We start from the raw sequence: 22,951 nt of genomic DNA, 5'->3' as shown, positions 1-22,951 counted from the left end.
TTAAGATGTTTAGCCTAGGGACCAGCAGTTGGCGTAATGGCTATGTCACTGGACTCCCATGTAGTCGACCACGGTTCAAGTCCCAGACTCAGTGACTTAAACTCACGCTTGGATGTGTGTGCATTCAGAAGATCACAAGAGGAGAATGGAGGAGAAGGGATTGCAGCATGGCCATCCCCCCTGGGGGGGTGGTGATTTCTCACTTTCTGTCTCTCTGTGTCTTTCTAGTGAGTGCACAAGCCCTATAGCAAAAACTTCTCAAAAAAAAAAAAAAAAGGTTTAGCCTATGTTTTACAAAATACAATCCTAAACTAATGTACTTATAGACATACTGATTTTGGATCAATTATCTATGATACCTTAAATAACTTAGAAATCCCAAGAACTGCTTATGTCTTATATTACGTTGCCTTACTATGTAATCACAGATACTAAATTGGAAGTTAAGGAAACAATTCTGTTTCCAGGATGACTGATGATACAGAGATCTTATGATACTTTCTTTGTTCATATAGCTGTTGAAGTTGTTACTGCACAGACATATGATTTGGGTTTTTTATACTATGGAGGTTTTAGGTATAGTCAAAACTCTTACCTACATACATTTTGTTCTTTGAAGGAGGAGAAGTTAGTGTCAGTGAAATCAAAAATAACTTGGAAAAAATTGGGATAGAGCTCACAGATGAGGAATGCTTGGAGCTAGAGAAAGATCTGCCAGTTGATGGTGAGTATTCAAAGTAACAATGTAGCTCTTAAAGAACTTAGAGTTCTGAATATGTTTAAGACCTTCCATAACTCTCTACCTTTGATATCTTAAAAAGAAAAGTTTTAGAAGAAATGCAGTTATACCTTAGGAAGTAATCCCTATTGTGCCCTTTCGTTTATAAAATCATGTCCTTCAATGACTCATTCCGTATATAAATGGTTGTTAATATCAGATACAGTGTGGGAAGAGAGTGAATGAAGGAGCAGAATCTGAGGAAAGACATGAAGGAGAAACATAGAGAGGCAAAGCATTTATGGGACAAAGAAATGGGTTATTATCTATTGAAGATAACATTATAATATTGTCAACTGGACTGGTGAGAAATGTACACATGTTGGAATGTTCACTTTGTAAGCTAATTAACATGTGATTGAATGTATAAAAGAAATTGAAATAAAAAATTAAAGATAAAAAATAAAGTCTCTTGGATTTGTTTCCACTGAGAAAGCATTCTCAAGACTGAGTAGGGAAATAAAGGAAAGCAAAATGGTTGAGAATGTACTAGAAAGGAAAAAAATGGAAAAGCTAAAGGGAGGATAAGGAGAATTAAAGACACATGTGTTTTAACATAGTGAAGTATTAGTAATAATAACCTCCCTCAGGTGCCAGGGAACCACATTCAGAGCCTTATCCATTCTGTGTTGTTTTCCGTTATTTGCAAGTAAGTCAGACTTTACTGGGGGTAAATTATGATGTCTGAGTTTCTGAAATTATGATTTTCATATTGCCTTAATCTCTCATTGGTTTAGTTTGATTTGTGTCATTCTTACAGCTAGTGGAAAGGTGTACCAGAACAGGTTGATGGATGGTGTGAAAAATCTTCAAGGTGAGTGAGAATATGAAAATATTTGTGTTTGGAATGTTCTGTATTTATAACCCTGCCACCATATTTGTGCATGTGTGTGTGTCTGTATAATTATATTAATATTTTTCCCAGAGTGGTCTCCTATATTGTTCTTTAACCTTAAGATTTAAGTGAAAACCTCACAAGAGCATGATCTTTGAAGGATATCACATTTAGTTAAATAGTAAGCTAGAAAAATGTCTCATTTGCATGGGGAAATGAAAAGATTATTGTTTCATTCCAGATTCTGAGTCTGTGGATGAACAGCCTTTACTGAAAATTCATGACTATGGGTTCCAGTTCATATTTACACTCCTGCATAATCCGGGAACACACAAGCCAAATAATTAACAAAAAGCTAACAACTAAGGGGGCTGACACATGGCGTGATGGTTAAAGCATTAAAGCACTGAACTTCCACCTGGTCAACTGTGGTCTGAGACCTAGACCTGACGGCTTGCTTTCTCTTTCCTTTTCTCTTTCTGTCTCTCTCTGGTCAAGTTAAAAAAAAATAATGATAATAATAATTAATAAAATGAAATAAATAATACTTTCTTTTAACAAGAAAACTAGCACCAAGATTGTAGCAACTATAGTGTTCTGAGAATTAATCCTCATGTTATGGTCATAAGATTATCCATATAAAATCCTTCCTAAAATGAGTTTGAATTTAAGAAATTACAAAAGATTTGAAAATGTTCCATCTACAGTTAATGTCAGTAGATACAATAAATAAGAAAAGAGCTGAACCCAAAGACTTCATATGGTACAAAGGACTACAAGTAAGTATGCTTTAAATGATTAAATGCATAGAAGATAGAAATTATTTTGGTGATTTTGTTTGTTTGTTTTTTAAATTTTGCCATAGGGCATGCGTGCTCATCAGAAAGAGAAAAATAGAGAGGGAAAATGAGACATCCCCCTCCTCCCAGGAGGAATGGCTGTGCTGCCGTCTCTTCTCTTCCATTCTCTTTCTGAAATCCTGGACACTCACCCACATGTGCCCAGCATTTTTTTCTTTCTTTCTTTTTGCCATAGGGCATGAACACTCATGAAAGAGAGGGAGAGGAAGAGAGAGAGACAGAGAGAGGAAAAGTGAGAAATCACCTCCCGGGGGGTGGCCATGCTACAATCCCTTCTCTAAGCTCCTCTTAGGATTTTGGGCATACATGCACATGTGCCTGATGTAATTTTCAAGCCACCAAGTCCAGGACTCATAACATGGTCCACCATGTGGAAGTCTAGCACCTTAACCACCACACACCTGATGACTCCAACTTGGTGTGTTTGTCAAGCCACCATGTATGGGACTCAAATCAGAGTTGGCTATCTAGGATCTAGTGCTTTAACCACTGTGCCACCTGCTGGCCCCATAATTTTAAAGTTCATTTATTGATTTTCTTCCATAAGTGAAAGAAAGTTAGTCCTAACAGGGCCATCATGCCATGAGTCATCTATCACCAATTTCTGTGGGCCTAGATCACAGACATGTGTACCTGGTATTGTCAGGGAAGTTTCAGGATGGCAAAGCAGGACCATCTTTGTGGAGGACGCCACTGAGAGAGGTTATATATGTGCACTCCAGGGAATATGTGGAAAATCCTTTACTTTCGCCTCAATTTTGCTGTTAACCTAAAATTATTCTTAAAAAAAAAAAAAGGCCATTCTTAAAACACATACAAAAAATCTTCTAACAAAGAAAACTTAAAGTACAGATTACTTCACAGGCAAAATCTACCAAGTTTTTAAGGTAAAAAATTATTAAATGATACCAGCTTTACACAAACTTATGTAGAAAAATTAGAATAAGCATTTTGTACTCAGTTCATGAGACCTACACTAATCTATACTAGTCAAGTACCAGAATTTACAAAAAAGGTACAAACCAATACCATGCCTGAGCACATATATATAAACCTCCTCTTAAAATATTAGAGTATTGAATCTAGATAGTATATATAAAAAATAATTTATCATGACCAAATTGAGTTTATCCCAGAATGTAAGATTGTTTCAGCATTAGAAAACAATCATTATAACTTGCAATATTGACAGAATAAAGAAGAAAAAACATGTGACCTTGCCAAGAGATCCAGAAAAGCATATGGCCATTCATTCATTCATAATTTGAAAGAAAGCACACACATACACACACACAAACTAGGAATAGTAGGAAACTGTGTTCATAAATAGGGAAACTCAATAATGTGAATATATCATGTTTTTCCTGTTTAATACAGTCACTCCTTAATAACCTACCTGTTTAATGCTTGGACTTATGGCCGTTCTCCAGCGTAGGAATTCCCTTTCTGTCTTTCTCTCATTCCCACCATTGGCTAGTATTCACTACATGAAACGTTGGCAATCATACAAGACTACATACTGCATTTCTAAATTTGTACTTTATTGTGCAATCATAGTAGTATTCAGTATAAATAAAAATTATTAAGTCAAGTTTATATTATTGTGTTTTGGTGTGTCTTGTTGCTTTCTGTGCTTGTCTAATGTATGCTTCTTTTTAAAATGTGCTATAGGGCATGTGTTCTTGTCAGAAAGAGACAAAGAGAAAAAGAGAGAAAAAGAAAGTAAGAAATCAACCCCCAAGGGGAGTGGTCATGCCTCAATCCCTTCTTCATTCTCTTGGAATTTGGGGCACCCACACATGTGCCAGGCATGATTTCAAGCCAGCAAGTCCAGTGCTCAAAACATGCTGTCAGCCTTGTGGGATCCAGTGCCTTAAACATTATGTTGCTGGTTGGCCCTCTAATTTATGCTTTTTGTATGGATAGAATTACACTATTCTAGAGTGGTGTCACATGTGTTGAAATACACATACCATATAGTGCCATGCCATACCACAAGACTTCTACCTTTAAGCTCCTTGCTTATTGATCAGTTTGCTTAACAACCTAGTCCTAGGAACAGAACTTGATTGTTGTCGCCTTTTTTAAAAAAGAATTATTTATTTATTTATTTCCATTTTTTGTTATTTTCCAATTTGACCAGACAGAGACAGAGAGAGAGAAAAGGAAAGCGAGAAAGCAAGCTACCAGGTCCAGGCCTCAAACCATAATCGGCCATGTGGGAATCCAGTGCCTTTATCTACCATGCCACCTACTGGCCCCCAGAACTTGGTTGTTAAGTAAGAGTGCCTGTGTATGAATTAAATGAAAACTCTAACAAATGCTCACATTTTTTTTTCCTCTTGTAACTTTACAAATTCACCTCAAGTATTTGATAAAGTCCAGGGGAACTGATAATTTTGAATAAGAAAAAAAAATAGGGAGATACAGAAAGTATAAAGGGGTAATAAATAAAGCAGTATTTTATTGGCACGTGCATATTCTGATTGAATATAATAGAGAGCCCAGATATTGACCCTTGCATATATGGGAAGTTGGTAACATGAAAGATGTCTCTTACAAAGCAAGGGGAAAAGATTTAACTGCTCAGACAAACGCTGACATAGTGTTCATCTACACAAAAAGCAATTTTAAAGAAAGAAATTCATGAGAGAGCACATAAGCATGCATGAGAGAGAGAGACACCTTCCACAAGTCTTGATATCTCTGCAATCCTCTTCTTCCAGCCCTCTAGCCTGACAGGATCCTTGACTTGTTTGCATAGCCAGTGTATTTTTTTGTCTACCTGGGCCGAGGATTCAAACTACAGTCAGCAGATTCAAACTACAGTCAGCGTGTGTCTTAAGTTTTACAATCCAGTATGCTATCACATGAGCTACAAATTTGTCCTAGAAAAAATTTTTTTGATTCTTATATTGTGCTATAATAAATTCTGGAAAAAATAAAGGTATCAATTTTTTTTTCTTTTTTTTTTTTTTGGAGAAGTTTTTGCTATAGGGCGCGTGTGTTCGCCAGACAGACAGAGAAAGACAGAGACAGAAAGCGAGAAATCACTCCCCAGGGTGGGTGGCCACACCGCAATCTCTTCTCCATTCTCCTCTCGGGAGCTTGGGCACGCACTCACACGTGCCCAGCGTGAGTTTAAGCCACCAGATCTGGGACTCAAACTGTGGTCAACTACGTGGGAGTCCAGCGACATAGCCATTACGCTAACTGCTGGTTCCAGGTATCAATTATTTTAAGGCCTGCAAGTGTCAGAGTTTCTCAATAACATGAAACTTCTAATATTTTCCATGCTGTAGACATGTCATGAAGGAAAAAATACACAGAGGCAAGCAAAATGTTTATGTAAAGAGTCAAATAATAGGACTGGCAGGTGGAATGGTTATGGCTACTGGACTCCTACATGGCCGACCACAGTTTGAGTCCTGGACCTGGTGGCTTGCTTTCTCACTTTCTCTCTCTCTCTCACTCTGTCCTTCTCCAGTCAAATTTAAATAAATAGATAATAAATAAAGTTAAATAAAATAATTTTTTTAAAAAAATCAAATAATAAATATTTTTGGTTTGCTAGTCACATAGTCTCTATTGCAACTATTCAATTCTGCCATTTTAATGTGAAAATAGCTATAAACAATATATAACTGAATGATGTGGCTATATTCTAACAAAATATCACTTTTAAACAGAGGGCCATAGTTTGCTAGTACAAAAAAAATACTTTGATGTTATAGAGGGAAGAATTTCTTAAACATGACAAAAAGGTGTTGAACAGAATTTTCCCTGACTGACCTACAATGGTGAAAATTATCTGACTCTTAATTTCATTTCTGACTGCCATCATTCTGGCCACAATGACCTTGTGATTTCTAGAATGTGTCAAGCACTTCCCTACCACAGGGCATTAGCTATTAATATCCACTCTTCAAGAAACTCTCTTCTTACCCTGTGCAAATGGATTCTCCTTTATATAAGTAATCCAGGGGGATGTGGTCATAACACAACACCTTGCCTTCTATTTATCCATCCTCTCAGGGTTTGAGGCTTGCTTATACACATACTTAGCATGTTTTTCAAGCAACCAGGACTGTAATTCAAGCTGCAGTTGGCCATGTGGGTTCTAGCTTCCTTTAACCAGTAAGTTACTGGGCCAACTCAAGGATGTAAATTTGAATTCCTCTTTTGTTACAGTCTTTGTAAAATTGTGTTTTACCTTGTTGGACCTTAGTCTTCATGGTGAAACTAACACCGGTAATGCACAGTAATTAATAACTTTTGTCTCATTTTGTGGTTATTCATTTTATCTATATTCCTCTCTTTTACCCAAGGTGGGGTTGTTGATGTCACTAAACTAGACACTGTTTTGCAAAACATGGGAATGGAACTCACAGGAATGGAAAGTCAAGATTTGAGAGAGAGCCTGCCTGTTGACGGTGAGCATGTAAATCTTTGAACTGCTCAAGATAACCTGAGAATGTGAACATCTACATGATCACCTCTGAAAAAACTTACTTGTCTTTAAGAAGACATTTATAAAAATTAGGTTTGAACTCAGAAAATAAGGTGATATTCTTTCCTGTTATTTTATTAACCTCTGTCAGTTACTTGTTTAATACTGAGCATATGTGCAGGACTGTCAGGGCTATAAACAGTGAGGGGAAACACAAACAATTGGAGCAGAGTAGCAGAAAAACAGCCTGAAAGAAGGTCAATTCAGGGAAAATGGGAAATGGAAGAGAAAGAGCTGGTCAAAGGTGAAGAGTATTAACATGAGGAACACATTCCTTACCATCATGATCCCTCTGGTTCTCAGTCAAGGGCCATCCAACATTTGAGCCGTAATGTGTGGAATCCTTCCTTATTACAAAACTATATAATATCCCACTTCTATGTCAGCTCCATGGTTCAAGGTCAGTATTCTCAGGCATTTCCCTTGATGATCTAGAAACAAACTTTGAAATATAGCTAAAACTGAATGAGGGCTGAAGTGCAGTAGATGGATGAAAATATGATCAGTGAACGAAGCCATTCACAAAGGACCCCATAATGTATGATTCAATTTATTCAAAATTGGGAAATGAATAAAGACAGAGAGTAAAGTAGATTCCCAGAGCTGAGAGTTGTGACTTTAAGCGAATGGAAATGAGCATGGAGGTCCTGAAAATGCTCTAGCATCAGATTGTGATGATATTTGCCCAGTTTTATGCGTATACTAAAAAAGCATGCAGCTGTGCACCTTAAATTAATAAATTTTGTGGTATGTGAATGATATTTACATTTTAGTAATCTGCTGAAAAAAGTTAATAATGGCCTACTAGATTTTTTAGCTATAATAGAAAATGAAGAACAAAATTTCCTCTCAGCTGAGATTTGGTAATACCATGGCCAATTAGTATTTTCTTCTGGCCATTTTTGTTACTTACAGCATGATTGATTAGAAAACCTATTAAATTAAAAAAATTTAAATTATGGTCTTCATATTAGAACTTCTCAATTATATGAAACCTGCTTGAATGCTTATTATTTACAAACTGGCAAAAATATCCAGGAAATTTCACAAATGACAATAGAGATAACATTTCTTAATCTTTTTATCAAATAAAGGAAATCATGTATCTGAGATTACAAAATATTCTCAATTTCTGAGTTAATTCTAAGTAACATGCTTTAATTTCAATTTTTAAAAATTATTTCTTGACAGAGACAGGGACACCCAACAGGGTCTCACCATACCACAATCCCCTACAAGTTCTGCAGAACTATGGATGCACCCAGATCATTTAGGTCAACAAAGGATCCAAACTCTAGGCCTTCCCATATGGCTCTAACATTGCACAGCAGTGCCCCTCTACTTGTACCAAAATGACTGTATCTTAGTATATTTTTAAAATTAATTTTACAAATAAATATTGAGCTTCTACTTTATAAAATGTCTCATATTAATCAATGGGGTGATTATTATGTAACTTAAATAGAGCAAAGAAGTAAGATAATCTGTCTCAGGGACCGTCAATAACTACTAAGTATTAACTCATTACATAAGGAGGTAATTTCTAAAATCTAAATTGAAAACTTATTATATCGTACATGGAAGTTGTAAATCCTGTTCTGTTTGCTTGATGAAAGAAAACAGTGGAGTCTGTGGGAAAAGGTGACCTAATTTTTTAATTTACTTTTGATTATTAGAGGTTTAATTCATTATAGCGCAAAGAATCAAAGTTCTACTAATCATACTCTAGACCTTTGTACTCATAAGAGAAATACATATAGAAATAAATTGTAGACTATATAAATATTGTTTTCTTTTTATTTCATATTTTTAATAAATGTTAGTGATATGTTTGTATTTGATTGACATGTTTCCTTAACAGTTAATCAGAAGGTTGAAATGAAAAAGCTTATGAATGCAATGAAAGCTTTTACTGGTGAGTGTCAAGTTATAATAAAACTGTGTTAATTTTTATATTTTATCAATTTACACAAATTGACATGTTTTGTCTTATATTACTTTTCCATCAAATACATAATCTTAAAGTCTTTTTTGGATTTTACCTTATCTAGATTTAACAATATAATTAAAATTTTGTATTTTGTTAAACAACTTGGAGAAATTATTTTAATAAACCAGTAATATGATTTAATTCACTGGTATTCAAATAACTTATATATTGAGAGGCATAGAAAATAGCAAATTAGAACCTTAACATGGATCAAACTATTAGTCTACTGTGAAGAGAATAATCACATAATTTAAAGTTCTACCTCCCAAATACTAATTTCCCATGCTATGAACATTGGGGAGGTGGGAATTTTAATTATTTCCGTTATTCTAATTTGCTGGGCAATCTTGACAGCCGAATTATTGCTCCTCTTCATTAGATGCACGCTTATCCACCACTAAGAAAATACTCCTTTTATGAAGTTAGTGGACTGTGTTCTGTTCACAATTCCCCTATAATTCTTTATAGCTCTGTGTGTCGCTTTCTACCTGTTCAGTACTTCAAGTTGAAGATGATATAGTGCAGATGATGAATCTTTTTATTTTAAATCATTAGAAAGTCCCCCAAATGACCAAGTACTAATGTTCTTATCTTTTTGAAAGGAACAAAGGTTGATGCCAATGATCTGCAAAAAGTTCTGGAAAACATGGGGATTGCGCTCACTGAGAAAGAATGTATGAATTTGCAACAAATAATACCAATTGATGGTGAGCCACACAAAAACCATTGTAGTCTTTCCACAGAGCTCAGTTTTGAGGGTCATTGTAAGCAGTTCTGTAATAGCGTCTCTCCAATTATTTTGCTAAGAAGTGCTGAAAATGACTAGGAAAAGGCAAGTTCTTTGCCATATAGATTTAATCTGGGAGTCACCAAGCTCTTCAATCACAAATTTTTCCATCAGAGTTGATATGAATGTAACAGGATGGGCTTATCCAGATGGGCTTCTGAGGCCTAAATGATTTGAAGGAAAGGAAACTGAGTAGGACAAGACTATTAAGAGGAAAGGAAAAGGGACGCAAAGAAGTAAGTTTTGTTTCTGCATAATAGTATTCTCAACAATTTTCTCATTTATTGAATATATACATCTTTGTCACTAAGGCAATTTTTATTTAATGGGAAGATAGGACAGATTTTTCAGGGAAAACATAAAACTCTCTTACTAGAAATATCCAGTTGCACAATAACTGTGGCCATCTATATTTTTTTTCCTTTGGATATAAATTGTGCCTTTTTTAATAGCTGCAGGACAGGTGTATCAGAACAGACTATTGGAGGCTGTGAAGTCTATGAAAGGTAGGTAAAGCATAAGAGCATAACTGTCTGCTAAATAAATCAACACATAACATCTATACCACTTGGGTTTTTGTTCTTTTTTAATTGCTAGATGGCATTTCTGCACATCAAAGAAAAACAGGGACAGACAGACAGAAAGTATAATGGGATATGGTCATGCTGCAATCCCTTCTCCTCCATTTCTCCATCCTATTGGAATTTTAGACAACTATGCACATGCACTCAGAGTGTTTCAAACTGCCAGGGTGGGACCCAAACTGTAATCGGCCATGTGAGATCTGCTTCCCTTAACCAAGTAGGCTGTGGGGCTGGCTCAATACCAGTAGGGGTTTTTTTAGGTTTTGCTGTAGGGCATGTGTGCTCCCAGAGAGAGAGAGGGAGGATGAGAGGAAAAATCAGAAATCACCCCCAAGGCGGAATGGCCACGGCTACAATCTCTCCTGCTCCATTCTCTTCCTGGGATCTTGGGCACACATGTACATGGGCCCAGGATGATTTTCAAGCTACAAGGTCCAGGACTCAAACTGCGGTTGGCCACATAGTAGTCCAGTGTCTTAACTACTATGCCATCTGCTGGCCCCAATACCACTAGGTTTTAAGCTTATCTTTTATACATTTCTATGTTTAGATTGCTCATTTTATCACATTTATTACTTTGATATAATCAGCTATGTTATATCATTGCAAGGAATCCATTCTTTCTTGAATACTTCTAAATAACATACCCAAAGAATCTTTTGAAATCTATAAACAGAATATAGCAGAAAGAACATTAGACAGTTTTTCTGGGAATTTGCCCAACTGAAGTCTATTGTATAAAGGATTTGGGGTGATTTTTAATATGATTTTATTCCATGAATCAAGATTCTTCATATTATTTTCCATGATATAATCTTTTTCAAAGATCAGTTAATGACAACAACAATAAAAAAGTAAAAAATAGTATGAGATAGTGACCTAATTTCTTTTTTGCTATTTCTTCTTCCAATCAGTCCTTAGAATAAAAGAAGAGAAAGGAATAGGAAGGAAAAGAGAAATGGTTATAGTTCTTCTTAAGTAGTCTCAGGAAAGTCTCTTAAAGTTTGCCATCAGCCTCCTGACATTCCAAACACTTGCAATAACGGCAGTCAGCACCATTCCTTGCACATTTTATGGTGTATATGTTAGTCACAATACTTTTTTTTTTTTTTTTTTGCGAGAGGTTTTTGCTATAGGGTGCGTGCGCTTGCTAGAAAGAGAAAGACAGAGAGACAGAAAGTGAGAAATCACCCCCCAACGGGTATGGCCATGCCACAGTCCCTTCTCCTCCATTCTCCTCTCGGGATCTTGGGCATGCACACACACGTGCCCGGCCTGAGTTTAAGCTGCCAGGTCCAGGACTCGAGCTGCAGTTGACTACGTGGGAGTCCAGCGACATTGCCATTACACTATCTGTTGGTCCCCATGATACTCTTGATAGAGCAGTATACTACAATTTTTAATCTCCTTTTTAGATGTAGCAATAAAGCAGAACATTGATGATAAGAAGCCCAAACTATCAACTCTCAAGAGAGTGCCTTGACTTTTCTAAACCTACACAGTATTCTCATATGCCTCATTGGAACAACCTTACAATTGATATTCTTGTGTTCCTTCATTTGACCAATAGTTCTAATTTAATACTGCAGATAATAATTTTAAACACACAATAACAGTCCCTTAAATAATGCCTCAACTTTGGAACATTTTTATGTCGAGTTGTTCTTAACATAACGATTTACTGAGCTGACCTTACAAGTTTATTCACTAATACAAATAAAATGTACATGCTTCTTTATTTTTATTATACTAAAATGCATATTAGATAAAAATTTATGCTTAAATATATACAAAATTTGATTTTTTTTCTTCATAATTCTTTCTTTTCTAAGGAGGAAGAGTTATGGTCAATAACCTAGATACTGTTCTGGATAACCTGGGGATCAAACTCACAGAAAAGGAACATGAAGATCTGACAGAAAATCTGCCACTTAGTGGTGAGCATTATGGATAACAATAAGTCTTAGAAAGAAATTGACATTGTCTGCTTGTGTAATGCAATACATACTAACTAAAAATATTTGGTATACTGGGACCAACAGTTAGTGTAATGGCTATGTTGCTGGACTCCTATGTAGTTGACCGCGGTTTGCGTCCTGGACCCGGTGGCTTAAAATTCACACCAGGCACGTGTGTGTGCATGCCCAAGATCCCGAGAGGAGAATGGAGGAGAAGGGATTGCGGTGTGGCCATCCCCCCTGGGGGGTGATTTCTTGCTTTCTATCTTTCTGTCTCTGTCTGTCTGGTGAGCACACGTGCCCTATAGCAAAAGCCTCTCCAAAAAAAAATAAATAAAATAAATATATATATATATATGTTTGGTATACCAAAAAAGTTATTTTTTCAAAGATAAGAGAGAAACTAGTCCTAATTTCAGAGCAGAGAATGTAATTGTTAAAGATAAACTGTAAACACAAATTAATGGAATGTATTTGAGTATTACAAATTCACAAATCGAGGAGTCAGAGCCAAAATAAGTTCAGAGAACTCTACATCATCAGTGTACAAGCAGCAGACTTTTAAAAGTTGAAGCAAAGTAAAGGAATGACTAGTGGAAGTATTGAAGTAAAAGAATTGATTGACTACATCTGGGCATTTGCCATATTCGATATCTCACTACTACATAACTAATGGCTATTGAGATTGGTGGGTAGTTGGCTGTTTGTGATTGGCTTAAACAGGGTTTAGTTTGGGAAAGGGGAGTGCTGTTTTGTTGGTTGTTTGGTTGTTTTTCCAAAAATCAATCAATTATAAGGAATGCCTCTAAGTTAAGATTTTGGTTTATTTGTATATAGGTTCCAGGTACAGAAACAACCCAGACTAATGTCTTCATGTTTGTTTTGCTTTATCAAGTATATGCTAAATATTTATTTTGAACAATTAAACTTCAAAATGTGTCTATTGTATTTGTGGGACATAAAAATGGTTTATTACCTGTTGATGATAACATGTATAATATTCTTGACTGGTCTGACATGTATTTCATGTTGGGTAAATTCTCTTTACAAGCCAAATGACGTATAGCGATTGAATGTTTAAAAAAATTAATAAGAATAATAAAAATAAACTTTAAAAAGTGTTTATTGTGTTAAACAAAATAAAAATTTCTGAGACTAATTTTGTTTGATGGGAAGTGGCTCTTTTCTATCTATGAAAGGTTCCAGATTCCCTCCATTTTTGGGTCCCTCCAAAGGGACGTAGGGCTTTTCATTACTTATATCCAATTGATGGAATGGAGATAAGCCCATGAAGGAGGGAGGTGTGACAATTTCCAGAAATGTTTCTGTAGTCATGGCTACATGAAAATGCAAGGGTTGGAGGAGAGGGAGTGGAAATGTAATATTTTACTGGGCATCCACTTCTATCTGCAGTTCTACATTTTGGGAAGAAGCACGGGTATTGACAGGTAAGTATCTGTTTGGGTGTTTTTTTAATGTTTTGTTTTGGTTTTGGCCATAAGACCTATCTCTTAATTTAATTTTCATACGTGAGAGAATAAGGTATATAAGAATAGGGCATGGGTTTTTTTTTCCCAAAAATCCATAGTCATTAACTTCTTTTCCTCTGTGTTCTCTGTATTCACAGAAAATAGTCATGACCACTCTCAAATTAGGAAATGCATATAGAGCACAATGAGAATTTTGGAATAGTCATAACTCACTAAATAGTTATTCCTCAGCCCAGCCTAGGTGGCACAGTCAGTAAATGCCTGACTGTGGGATCAAATTCCTGGCCAAATTGACCGGACACATGCCAGGTACCCATGTATATGTATGCCCCAAATCTTGATGAGCTGTTAATGTGTATGTTGGGAGTGGAGGAGGGGGTTGCAATGGAGTGAGACCCTGTCAAGGGTGATCTCTCTCTCTATCTCTCTCTCTTTTTCTCGGCCCTTCTTTCATATGCTCATGCATGTACTCTCTATGATGAAGAAAATAAATCATCTCTTTTTTTGGAGTTTTGTTTTTGCTTTTGTTTTTTGTTTTTTGCTATAAGGCGTGTGCTTGCCAGAAGGACAGAGAGAGACAAACAGAAAGTGAGAAATCACTCTCCCCTGCCCCGGGGGGATGGCCACGCCACAGTCCCTTCTCCTCCATTCTCCTCTCAGGATCCTGGGCATGCATGCACACGTGCCCAGCATGAGTTTAAGCCGCCGGGTCCGGGATTCGAACCATGGTCGACTACATGGGAGTCCAGTGACATAGCCATTACACTAACTGCTGGTCCCAAAATAAATAATTTTTAGAAAAAAAAAATACAAGCAGTCATTCCTCAACTAGTTTTTGTTGTTTTTTATTTAAGACAAGGTCTTCACAGTACTGATCCTTCTGCCCCAGCCCCCCTGCTGGGGTTAAAGGCACACGTCACTATACCCAGCTTTTGTGTTAGATCAGGAATTAAATTCAGGCATCCCATGTGGTTCCAGCCTATGAAACAGAGTGTGTTAGCAGTATGTGCTACCACGTCTGGGCTCTCAACCAGTTCTGTTCCTAAATCACTAATACTCATTTCATTTTTACATATTTTCACAGGGGATATTTACAATTTTATGTCTATGTCAGAGACTTTCAGATCACCATCTTACCTATTAAGGAAAAAAATAGAAAAAAAAAACATAAATAGGATCAATATAGCCTAAGTCTCTATACATTTTCTTACTTTTACCACGTATAAAACTATTTTTATGTTTTTCTGACATACATTAGTTTCTCTTTCAGTAGGCTGAACTGTCATTTTCCATTTAAACAAGCTAGAATGTTATGCATTAACTCTCACTCCTCATTCTCCCTTACTGCTAACATTCTATTAATTCTAAATGAAGTCTTCTCTAATGATAGGTTATTTTCCTTTAAATCCATCTTTTCTAAAGCTACCAGAATGTTCCTTCTAAAATGTAAAGGTTATACTTCCCCATTTGCATCCATTGTGTGGCTTGCTATTGACCACAAAAATATTTAAGTTCTTTAGTCCAAGCATGAGGTTTAGAAAGTTCTCCTGTGTCATGTCTTGATTTCCAGGCTTTCTTGTTACTTCTTGTCTTTCACTTTGCTCTGCTTTCAAATTGATTTATCTGAACCCCCATGTGTGTGAGCAGCATTCCAGGATGGTAGTAGGAATGTCAGTCACCTCACTCAATGAGTAGAAAATTTCTTTCATTTCTTTTATAATGCCTATTGAGATGTCTGTCTCTCCATGAAAATCTGAGCTACTGGACAGCAGAGACTGTGCTGTTTTGGCATCTGTTGTATTTCTTCGCAATATCTACATTTAGCAGAATCTTAATAAAAGTTTTTTTCTACAAGTGAATAAATGGCCTTTGTCACTTAATACTTATGGTATACCATTGCATTGTATATCTTCTCTCTTCTCAATTCATATTGCTACATATATAGTTACATACATATAACTTGAAAAATCCATACTCTCAGCTTAGTCAACACCTTCAGATAGCCTATTCTGCTCTCCCTGCCCTCCTCTTTTGTTTTATACTAAGCATGTTTGTATCATTATATTAATGCTTACTATATTGTATTATAAACAGTAGTCTTTTAATCAATTGAAAACATAGGGTTGTTTGTTAGCAAGAACCCTAACTAATTTTTTCTTTTCACTGTACTTCCATGGCATAGCATAGAACATTTTACAGTCCTTAAGTACTCAATGAGTGAATTAACTGGCTAAGTAGACTGAAAAACAAATCAAACAAGCCATCTCCAATTGGAAGTTGTAGAAACTAATTAACGATTGCCTAAAATATACATCTTGTGATTTCAAGCCAATTAGCACAATCCTAGGAAGTACTAAGTGACTAGAACTAAATCCAATCGAATAAAAAATAAATCAATTAGAACTACTTCTCAGTCTTTATGAGATAGCTATCAGTATATTCCCATGTAACAAGCCAAACCACAAGCAGAAAAAAGTTTTATTTTGTCCCCAGTTGAGAAATAATTCTTGAAAGAACCTGAAGCAAGCTACAACCTAGACAAATTTTAAATTATACAGTGGGGAAATTGTCTCACATACAGAATAGATTTATGGTTAGGCTTCTTTCTTCTTGAACACACTCAACTTTTCTGTTACCTCCTCATTCCAGCCTCGTGTCTTCAAGTTAGTTACTGAAAGTCTCTTTTTAAGATTACTACTTACTATATTGTGATTCATTATCATATTACATTTTAAAGGGTCATCTAGAAACTTTTTGAATCTCTAAGAAGAGAAATTGTAGTTCATGCAGTCAGTCTTCTTGAGTCTTTCAATTAACGTATTTGCACAGTGGGACTTCCTGATATCTAGTTTTGGGGATATAACCGTGGGGGATTCATCCCAAGCTTCATGGTGTGCAGTTAGCACAGTTGGACAGGGCTCTAGATCAAAGGAGTGTCATGCTTTGGATTTAATCCTTTGTAGTTGCTGTCTTGAAATTCCTAAGTTTATCTTTGAATTTGTATTTCCTAATTTAAGTCCTGTGAAGAAATAAAGCATGACTAGAGCTTGATGTGTTCCTTTGTTCATTGTCACCTCTCCAGGATGGGTTCTGGATCAATGGCTCTACACCCCATAATGCCTCAGACATCGTTTTCTTTCTTTTTTTCTTTCTTTCCAGACATTCTTTTCACCACCCCTGCCTAGTAACCGTCACCATCCTTTCCCTTAGCAGAGACCTAGGCATCTGTGCAGAGAGGGTTGGCGTTGGGCACTTGGATGTAATGGCATCTTGAAAAGCACAGCAACAGCCTTCCCTGCGCTGGGCCATCAGTGCCATGGACCAGTTGGCAGAGTCAAGCCTTTCAAGTACTGAGTGTGGCCCTGCATTAAGATACAGTACTTTTGGGAGTCACCTCTTTGCCTTGAGTGAGGTGATGGGAGCATAAAAGAGAGAGGTATCTAACTCATTCCTCAAGGGTGTCCATTTGGCAGCAGACAAATGAAGGAATTCTGTAGGTGAGTCTGTTGCATACTGAGTCATGAGACAACACAGGGTACCTATGAGATTCTCACTCACCCTGACAGTTATTTTGACAGTAGACTTAAAACCAGCAACCAGATGTTAGAGTGAGACTGCAGAGGACAAGCTATTTTTTTCATGTTTTTTTTTTGGAAAAGGGGTACCACATTTTGATTTTGCACTTCGTCTAGTAAATTGTATAACTAACCCTCATTAGTGCTCTCTGGTAGTGAAACTGCCGCGTTTCCATAACTCTCTAGTCCTAACTAATGGTTTCTTTTTCCTGAAAATAGAAAGGTATAAATATTTATCCAAATTTTATAGATATGTTGGTAACAAGAGATTGAGAACACATATCATCAGCCATTCTGAGTTAGTAGTTAAAATAACTTAAGAAAAACATTAATAAAAGGTAAAATTTGAAGGATGAAAACTCTTTTCCAACATAAATCTTGAAAAGAACTTGGGTTTGTATTAGAGATAAGACATTCTAGAGGCCAAACCAATGATATTAGCCCATTCGAACATTCCAACAAGTGTTATGACTTGAAGATCATTTTCTTAACTAACCTTTTAGCTACCAGAAAATGAATTTTTGTCATCACTGTGTGTAAAATTGTGACTGATTCAAATTAAATTGTGAGTGAACCTTATTTCTTATTTTAGTTTTCTTTTTCTTCTTGTAATATTGTTTTATCTTAATTATGATTTTTTTTACAGCTAATGGGAAGATTGAATTCAGTAAATTGCTAGAAACAGTGGAAACTATCACAGGTTAGTTAGAAATGACTATAAATATAAAGTCTGAATTATACTATATTTTTCTAAGTTCGTTTTCTTATATACTTCTTCTTGCATGTAATTTCCTGGAATTGTACTTTAGATTAACTGTATTTTAGCACTAAATTTGGGAGCAAAGTTCTGATAGCAAAGTCCTTTAATTCTGGGATATTTGAAGGATGGTCACTATTCTTGATTTAAATTAGCCAAAGTTTAGCTAATTTAAATTAGTCAAAATGTAACTAGTTTAAATTAGCCAAAATTTAAATTAGTATAACAAACATTACAACAAATTTTCATAAAGTAAAAAATTCTATCATCATTAAGACACTAGAGGAGGGATCAGCGGTTGGCATAATGGCTATGTCACTGGACTCCCATGTAGTCGAGTGTGGTTCGAGTCCCAGACCCAATGGCTTAAACTCATGCCAGGCATGTGTGTGTGCATGCCCAAGATCCCAAGAGGAGAATAAAGGATAAGGGATTGCAGCATGGCCATCACCCTGGTGGATGGGTGGACACATCCTATAGCAAAAACCGCTCCAAAAAAAAAAAACTGAGTAAGCATCAACAGGTCCTTGGGGACATTAGGTATTTATGCTAATTGTGATTATTTTGATTTTGTTGAAGGAGGAGAAGTTGATGTTGATGGTATGGAAAATGTCCTGGGAGAAATGGGAATAACTATTACAGATAAGGAACATGAAAAGCTGGTAAAAAGTCTACCAGTTAATGGTAAGCATTTAGAATAATAACATGGTCTTTTATTTCAATCTACATCTTTAATACATCCAGTAGCAAGGAACAATATTAGTATTTTATTCAAGACGACTATTTAAATAACATTTACAACTTTAGGAGCACATTTATCTACATTTGTACATCAAAGGATTTTTGGAAAGGAAAGTCGTATGTATGATCAAAATAAGGTATAAAAAAATAGAAGACCAAATACATCGTGGTCCATAATTTTACCAATTCTAAATTCTCCTTCTTTTCAAAAAACAATAAGGCTAAGTTGTTATTTTCTAAAATGCCCTAAGCATCTTATTGCAGCATAGCAAAACTAAGCTGCTTCCATGCTGACTTGGGAATTTTAAAGGGTGACAACTATTTTAGGAACTGAAACATAACTTTTTCTATTAAATTTTTTTTTATTTGCTTAGAATACAAAAGAAGAAAACAGAGTTGCATTCTCTGCTTGCTGGAAGTATCTGGGTAAACCTAGCTTTAAAACCCTCTTCTTTGAAAGATGTGAAGTACATTTCTGAAAGCGCACTGACACGCACATTGTAAAGCAGACTTGATCAATTTTATTTTCCTTGACTTTGAAGTGACGTATTTTAGATTTCCTTTTGAAATGTTTCTTCCAAATTTTCTAACCATGCTTGGATTTATTTTGTGGATATTTCTTTTATATTCCATTTTTTATCTGTTTTCTTATAAGTGCTTATTGCTTGAGTTTTCTGCTTGAACACGTTTGGCGAACCCAGAATATACTTTGGCAGTGAACAAAGTATTTGATGTAGAGCTTCTTAATTTCTGTTTCCTTTTGGCAGTGATTGTCATAGCCAGGAAGGATAGCATTACGCCTGAAATAGGCACAGGATGCTTAGTTGAGAATGAAGTAGGATGAACCCATTGCAGAATGTTTTTGTTGTTTGGCAGTGATTCTTGTTCAGGTAATTTATTCTTCAAGCTCCTGATATCTTCACAGATAATAAAGGTAGAGTCCAGATCCTCCTGTCCACATCCTGCTCTCCTTTTAGGAGGGCTATCTACTTCACGTAACATTTTCAGAGAACTGTCACTGTGTTCGAACCGATGGCCTGAAAACTTGTAGTCTGTGATGATGGTTTCAGTAAATTCACTGGAAATGAATTTTGAAAAGTTTTTCTACAGTCTTCTGGAGTATACACGATAGGCTGAAGTTCTCTGCTGAGAGAATCATTGAGCTACGTACTTTCTGAAGGTGCAGACTTCTGTCTATGTTTTGCTTTTGAGGGAGAAGGCGTTAGTTTTCTCCGAGTTCTTTTTTGTGGGGGAACTTTAAGGAGATTGGGTTCACTTGAAGGTGTGCCATAAGAAACAGCCTGACCTGGTCCAAGCTGTGGAAAGGCCATAATAGCAGACATCTCTGGCACATTGCTTTGCTTCGGGTGTTCAGCAGTTTGGTCAGCCCATATGACCACTGTTTTCCTCTCTACCAAATGTTCGATTTCTTTGAAATCAGAGTCAAAAGCAGCCTTTGACAAGCCAGCCTCTTTTAATGTGTAATACTGCTTTGTTAAGGCTGAAAGTAAAGCATTCAGTACTGCTTCAGTCTGCCTGTTGCTGCTCTTAAAGACAAGCTAGGTCCATCATATGTCTAATCCGTGTCAAATCTTTGTTCTCGAGGTGCAAATGATGAAAATGAAGATCTTTACTGAGTTCCTTCAGAATATGTCCATTCTGACCTAACAGTTCCATTTCATTTCAACACGATGGAGCCAATTAGTATTCTCATCAAATTGTTTCGGTTCCTCCTCTCTCTTTTTCTCCAGGTAGCAGCGACGAGTTTTCAACATTGCAAGTTTATTATCTCATTTGCAAGTGGCCTTTTCTACTTTATCTTCTGAACACATCATTTTTATTTGCTTATGGTACTGTATGGTACTGTTGTTGATAGAAGGATCTAAGTTCATTTTCTTTTTTTCTTTTTCTTCTAATTTTTTTTTTTTGAGAGGTTTTTGCTATAAGGCGCGTGCGCTCACCAGACAGACAGAGAGAGACAGAGAGACAGAAAGCGAGAAATCACCCCCGGGGGGGGGATGGCCACGCCGCAATCCCTTCTCCTTCATTCTCCTCTCGGGATCTTGGGCAGGCACGCACACGCACACGCACCCGGCGTGAGTTTTAAGCAACCAGGTCCGGGACTACATGGACTACATGTAGTCCAGTGACATAGCCATTACACTAACTGCTGGTCCCGAAGTTCATTTTCTTTTAGTAACATTTCCAACTTCAGATATTCTTGTCTGATTTCTTCTCAATTCTGGAACAAGCAGTTCAGAATTTCTTGAAATCTTTCCATTTCTTTTTCCTGAGGATTTGAAATTGTTGACTTTGCCTTGTTTTCATCAGTAAAGGCTTTCTGTTCTTCATAGGTTTTTAGTTTTTCTTTTAACCTTAAAATTTCTGCCTTCTGCTTATTACAGATCTTTACATATTGAGTTATATGATTGTCAAGGTTAAGAACATTGCTCTTCAAAGAGGATTTAATGTCCTTTGCATGGTTAGCATACTTCACAGTGTTATATGTGTCATCATAGAATACAGAGGAAGGACTAACAGCAGCTGTCATTATAGTTTGACAGTTTCCTCCAAGAGAATCCTTTAGTAAGTGAGTAAGCTTGCTGTTTCTGTAAGGAATATGCTGATTTTTTTCTCTTTGTATCTGCTAAGGCATTGATGACATTCCCAAGAGCTAAAAGTGACCTATTAATATTTGTGCCTTCTACAAACCAGGTCCCCTTAGTGTTGGTAGTGCTGGCCCACTCAGGCCCTGCCAGGTCAATGAGTGACATCATGGCAATATGAACATTTTGATTGATGCTTGCTGTTTTGTTGTTGCAAATAAATCTGAAACCTAGCATGAGAACAAGAAGATATAGCATTGATATCAGTGGGATGTTGTGTCCTGTTTTGTTTCCATTATCTAATAGCTAAAATTTCCTCTGAGGATTTAGGCTGGTGTAAAGTCAGTCCCTGGCCAACCACACCTTTTTGAACATCTTCCCGAACAGCAAGTGACCCTGAATTTACTAAGAGGTCATCAATCTGTTCATTATATATCTGCAGACAAGAAACTGCCGTACTACATACTTTCTCTCCTTTAATCTCACCCATTGATCTGTAAGGATTTAAAATGGTTAGATACATGACTCCAGGTTCGGCAGCTGATCCTCACATTGTATGAGTCTTCCCAGTTCCAGTGGCACCGTAGGCAAGTACTGTGTAATTATATCCATTCAAAAATTATGCAAAATTGGCTTAGTTGTATGTTCAAAAACTTACAACTGATTTGAACTTTCATCAAAAACAGCATCAAATACAAATTTAAAATCTTTATTTTGTGTCTTCACAGTATCTCAATTCATAGTTTTGGTTTTTTTTTCCCCCATGGAAAAATTCCTACTTGGGATCAAAAACTAAGATATGTTTATCCACAACATGGACTACTTTTTGGAATCTAGCTGCCTACTCTTTTTTGTTTTCTGGATGCACACAACTACTTTCATGTGGTGACTCAGGTCTCCCTCAGTGGCAGACATTGTTGATTATTTTTATTTCTGTTTATATAAAGGCTTTAATATTTTTCACAGGCTGGGGAGAGCTCTCCATGACCCCTCCACTTCAATGTCTGTTTCCCCTAAAATAATAACATGGTCTTTACAGGAGCATATCCTTCATGAGAACTTTTACAAACTTTCTAATATGAAAGCAAAAAAAAAAAACTTTCAAAAATTATTCAGAATGTGTCATCATAGTCTCATGTAATTATATATATGTATATATACATATAAAATTTCTAGATAGATATAAATAATATAAATTTAGATTACAGTTTGTTACCATGAGTTATCTGGAGACTTGTGGCTACACCTGTAGGCTAATGAATGAAGGAAAAGAAGACTCAAATAAAAGACTAAGCACAGCCATGTATGATATCATCCAATTTATACATTATGCATTTATGTAAATTCATGTAGGTCAAATATTATAAACAATTTTTAGAGAAAATGAATGATCCAATTTCACCCTAGAAGAAATTTTATGTAGTGGTCAAACCTGCTCCACTTTGGCATATGCTTAAAATTTTTCATAAGAAACTTTTAA

General features: G+C 36.2%; 1 protein-coding gene and 1 pseudogene across 1 annotated transcript in view; one reads left to right on the top strand and one right to left on the bottom strand.

Moving 5' to 3' along the window:
* The window catches only part of LOC102485237 (uncharacterized), a 134,260-nt gene that overhangs the window by 36,596 nt on the left and 74,713 nt on the right, over positions 1-22,951 (top strand). The window contains exons 7-15 of the mRNA XM_027775988.1: positions 620-724; positions 1,539-1,592; positions 6,802-6,906; positions 8,845-8,898; positions 9,576-9,680; positions 10,213-10,266; positions 12,177-12,281; positions 18,014-18,067; positions 18,704-18,808. Coding sequence (XP_027631789.1) covers positions 620-724; positions 1,539-1,592; positions 6,802-6,906; positions 8,845-8,898; positions 9,576-9,680; positions 10,213-10,266; positions 12,177-12,281; positions 18,014-18,067; positions 18,704-18,808 — 741 coding nt within the window. The remainder of the gene's footprint in view (positions 1-619; positions 725-1,538; positions 1,593-6,801; positions 6,907-8,844; positions 8,899-9,575; positions 9,681-10,212; positions 10,267-12,176; positions 12,282-18,013; positions 18,068-18,703; positions 18,809-22,951) is intronic.
* On the bottom strand, positions 19,304-22,386 carry LOC102482303 (kinesin-like protein KIF18A pseudogene; annotated as a pseudogene).

Source organism: Tupaia chinensis, unplaced genomic scaffold, assembly GCF_000334495.1.
Source record: "Tupaia chinensis unplaced genomic scaffold, TupChi_1.0 Scaffold000624_1, whole genome shotgun sequence".
Taxonomy (NCBI): Eukaryota; Metazoa; Chordata; class Mammalia; order Scandentia; family Tupaiidae; genus Tupaia; species Tupaia belangeri.
The sequence above is the reverse complement of the archived record's forward strand: the minus strand, read 5'-3'. Positions and strand labels throughout refer to the sequence as shown.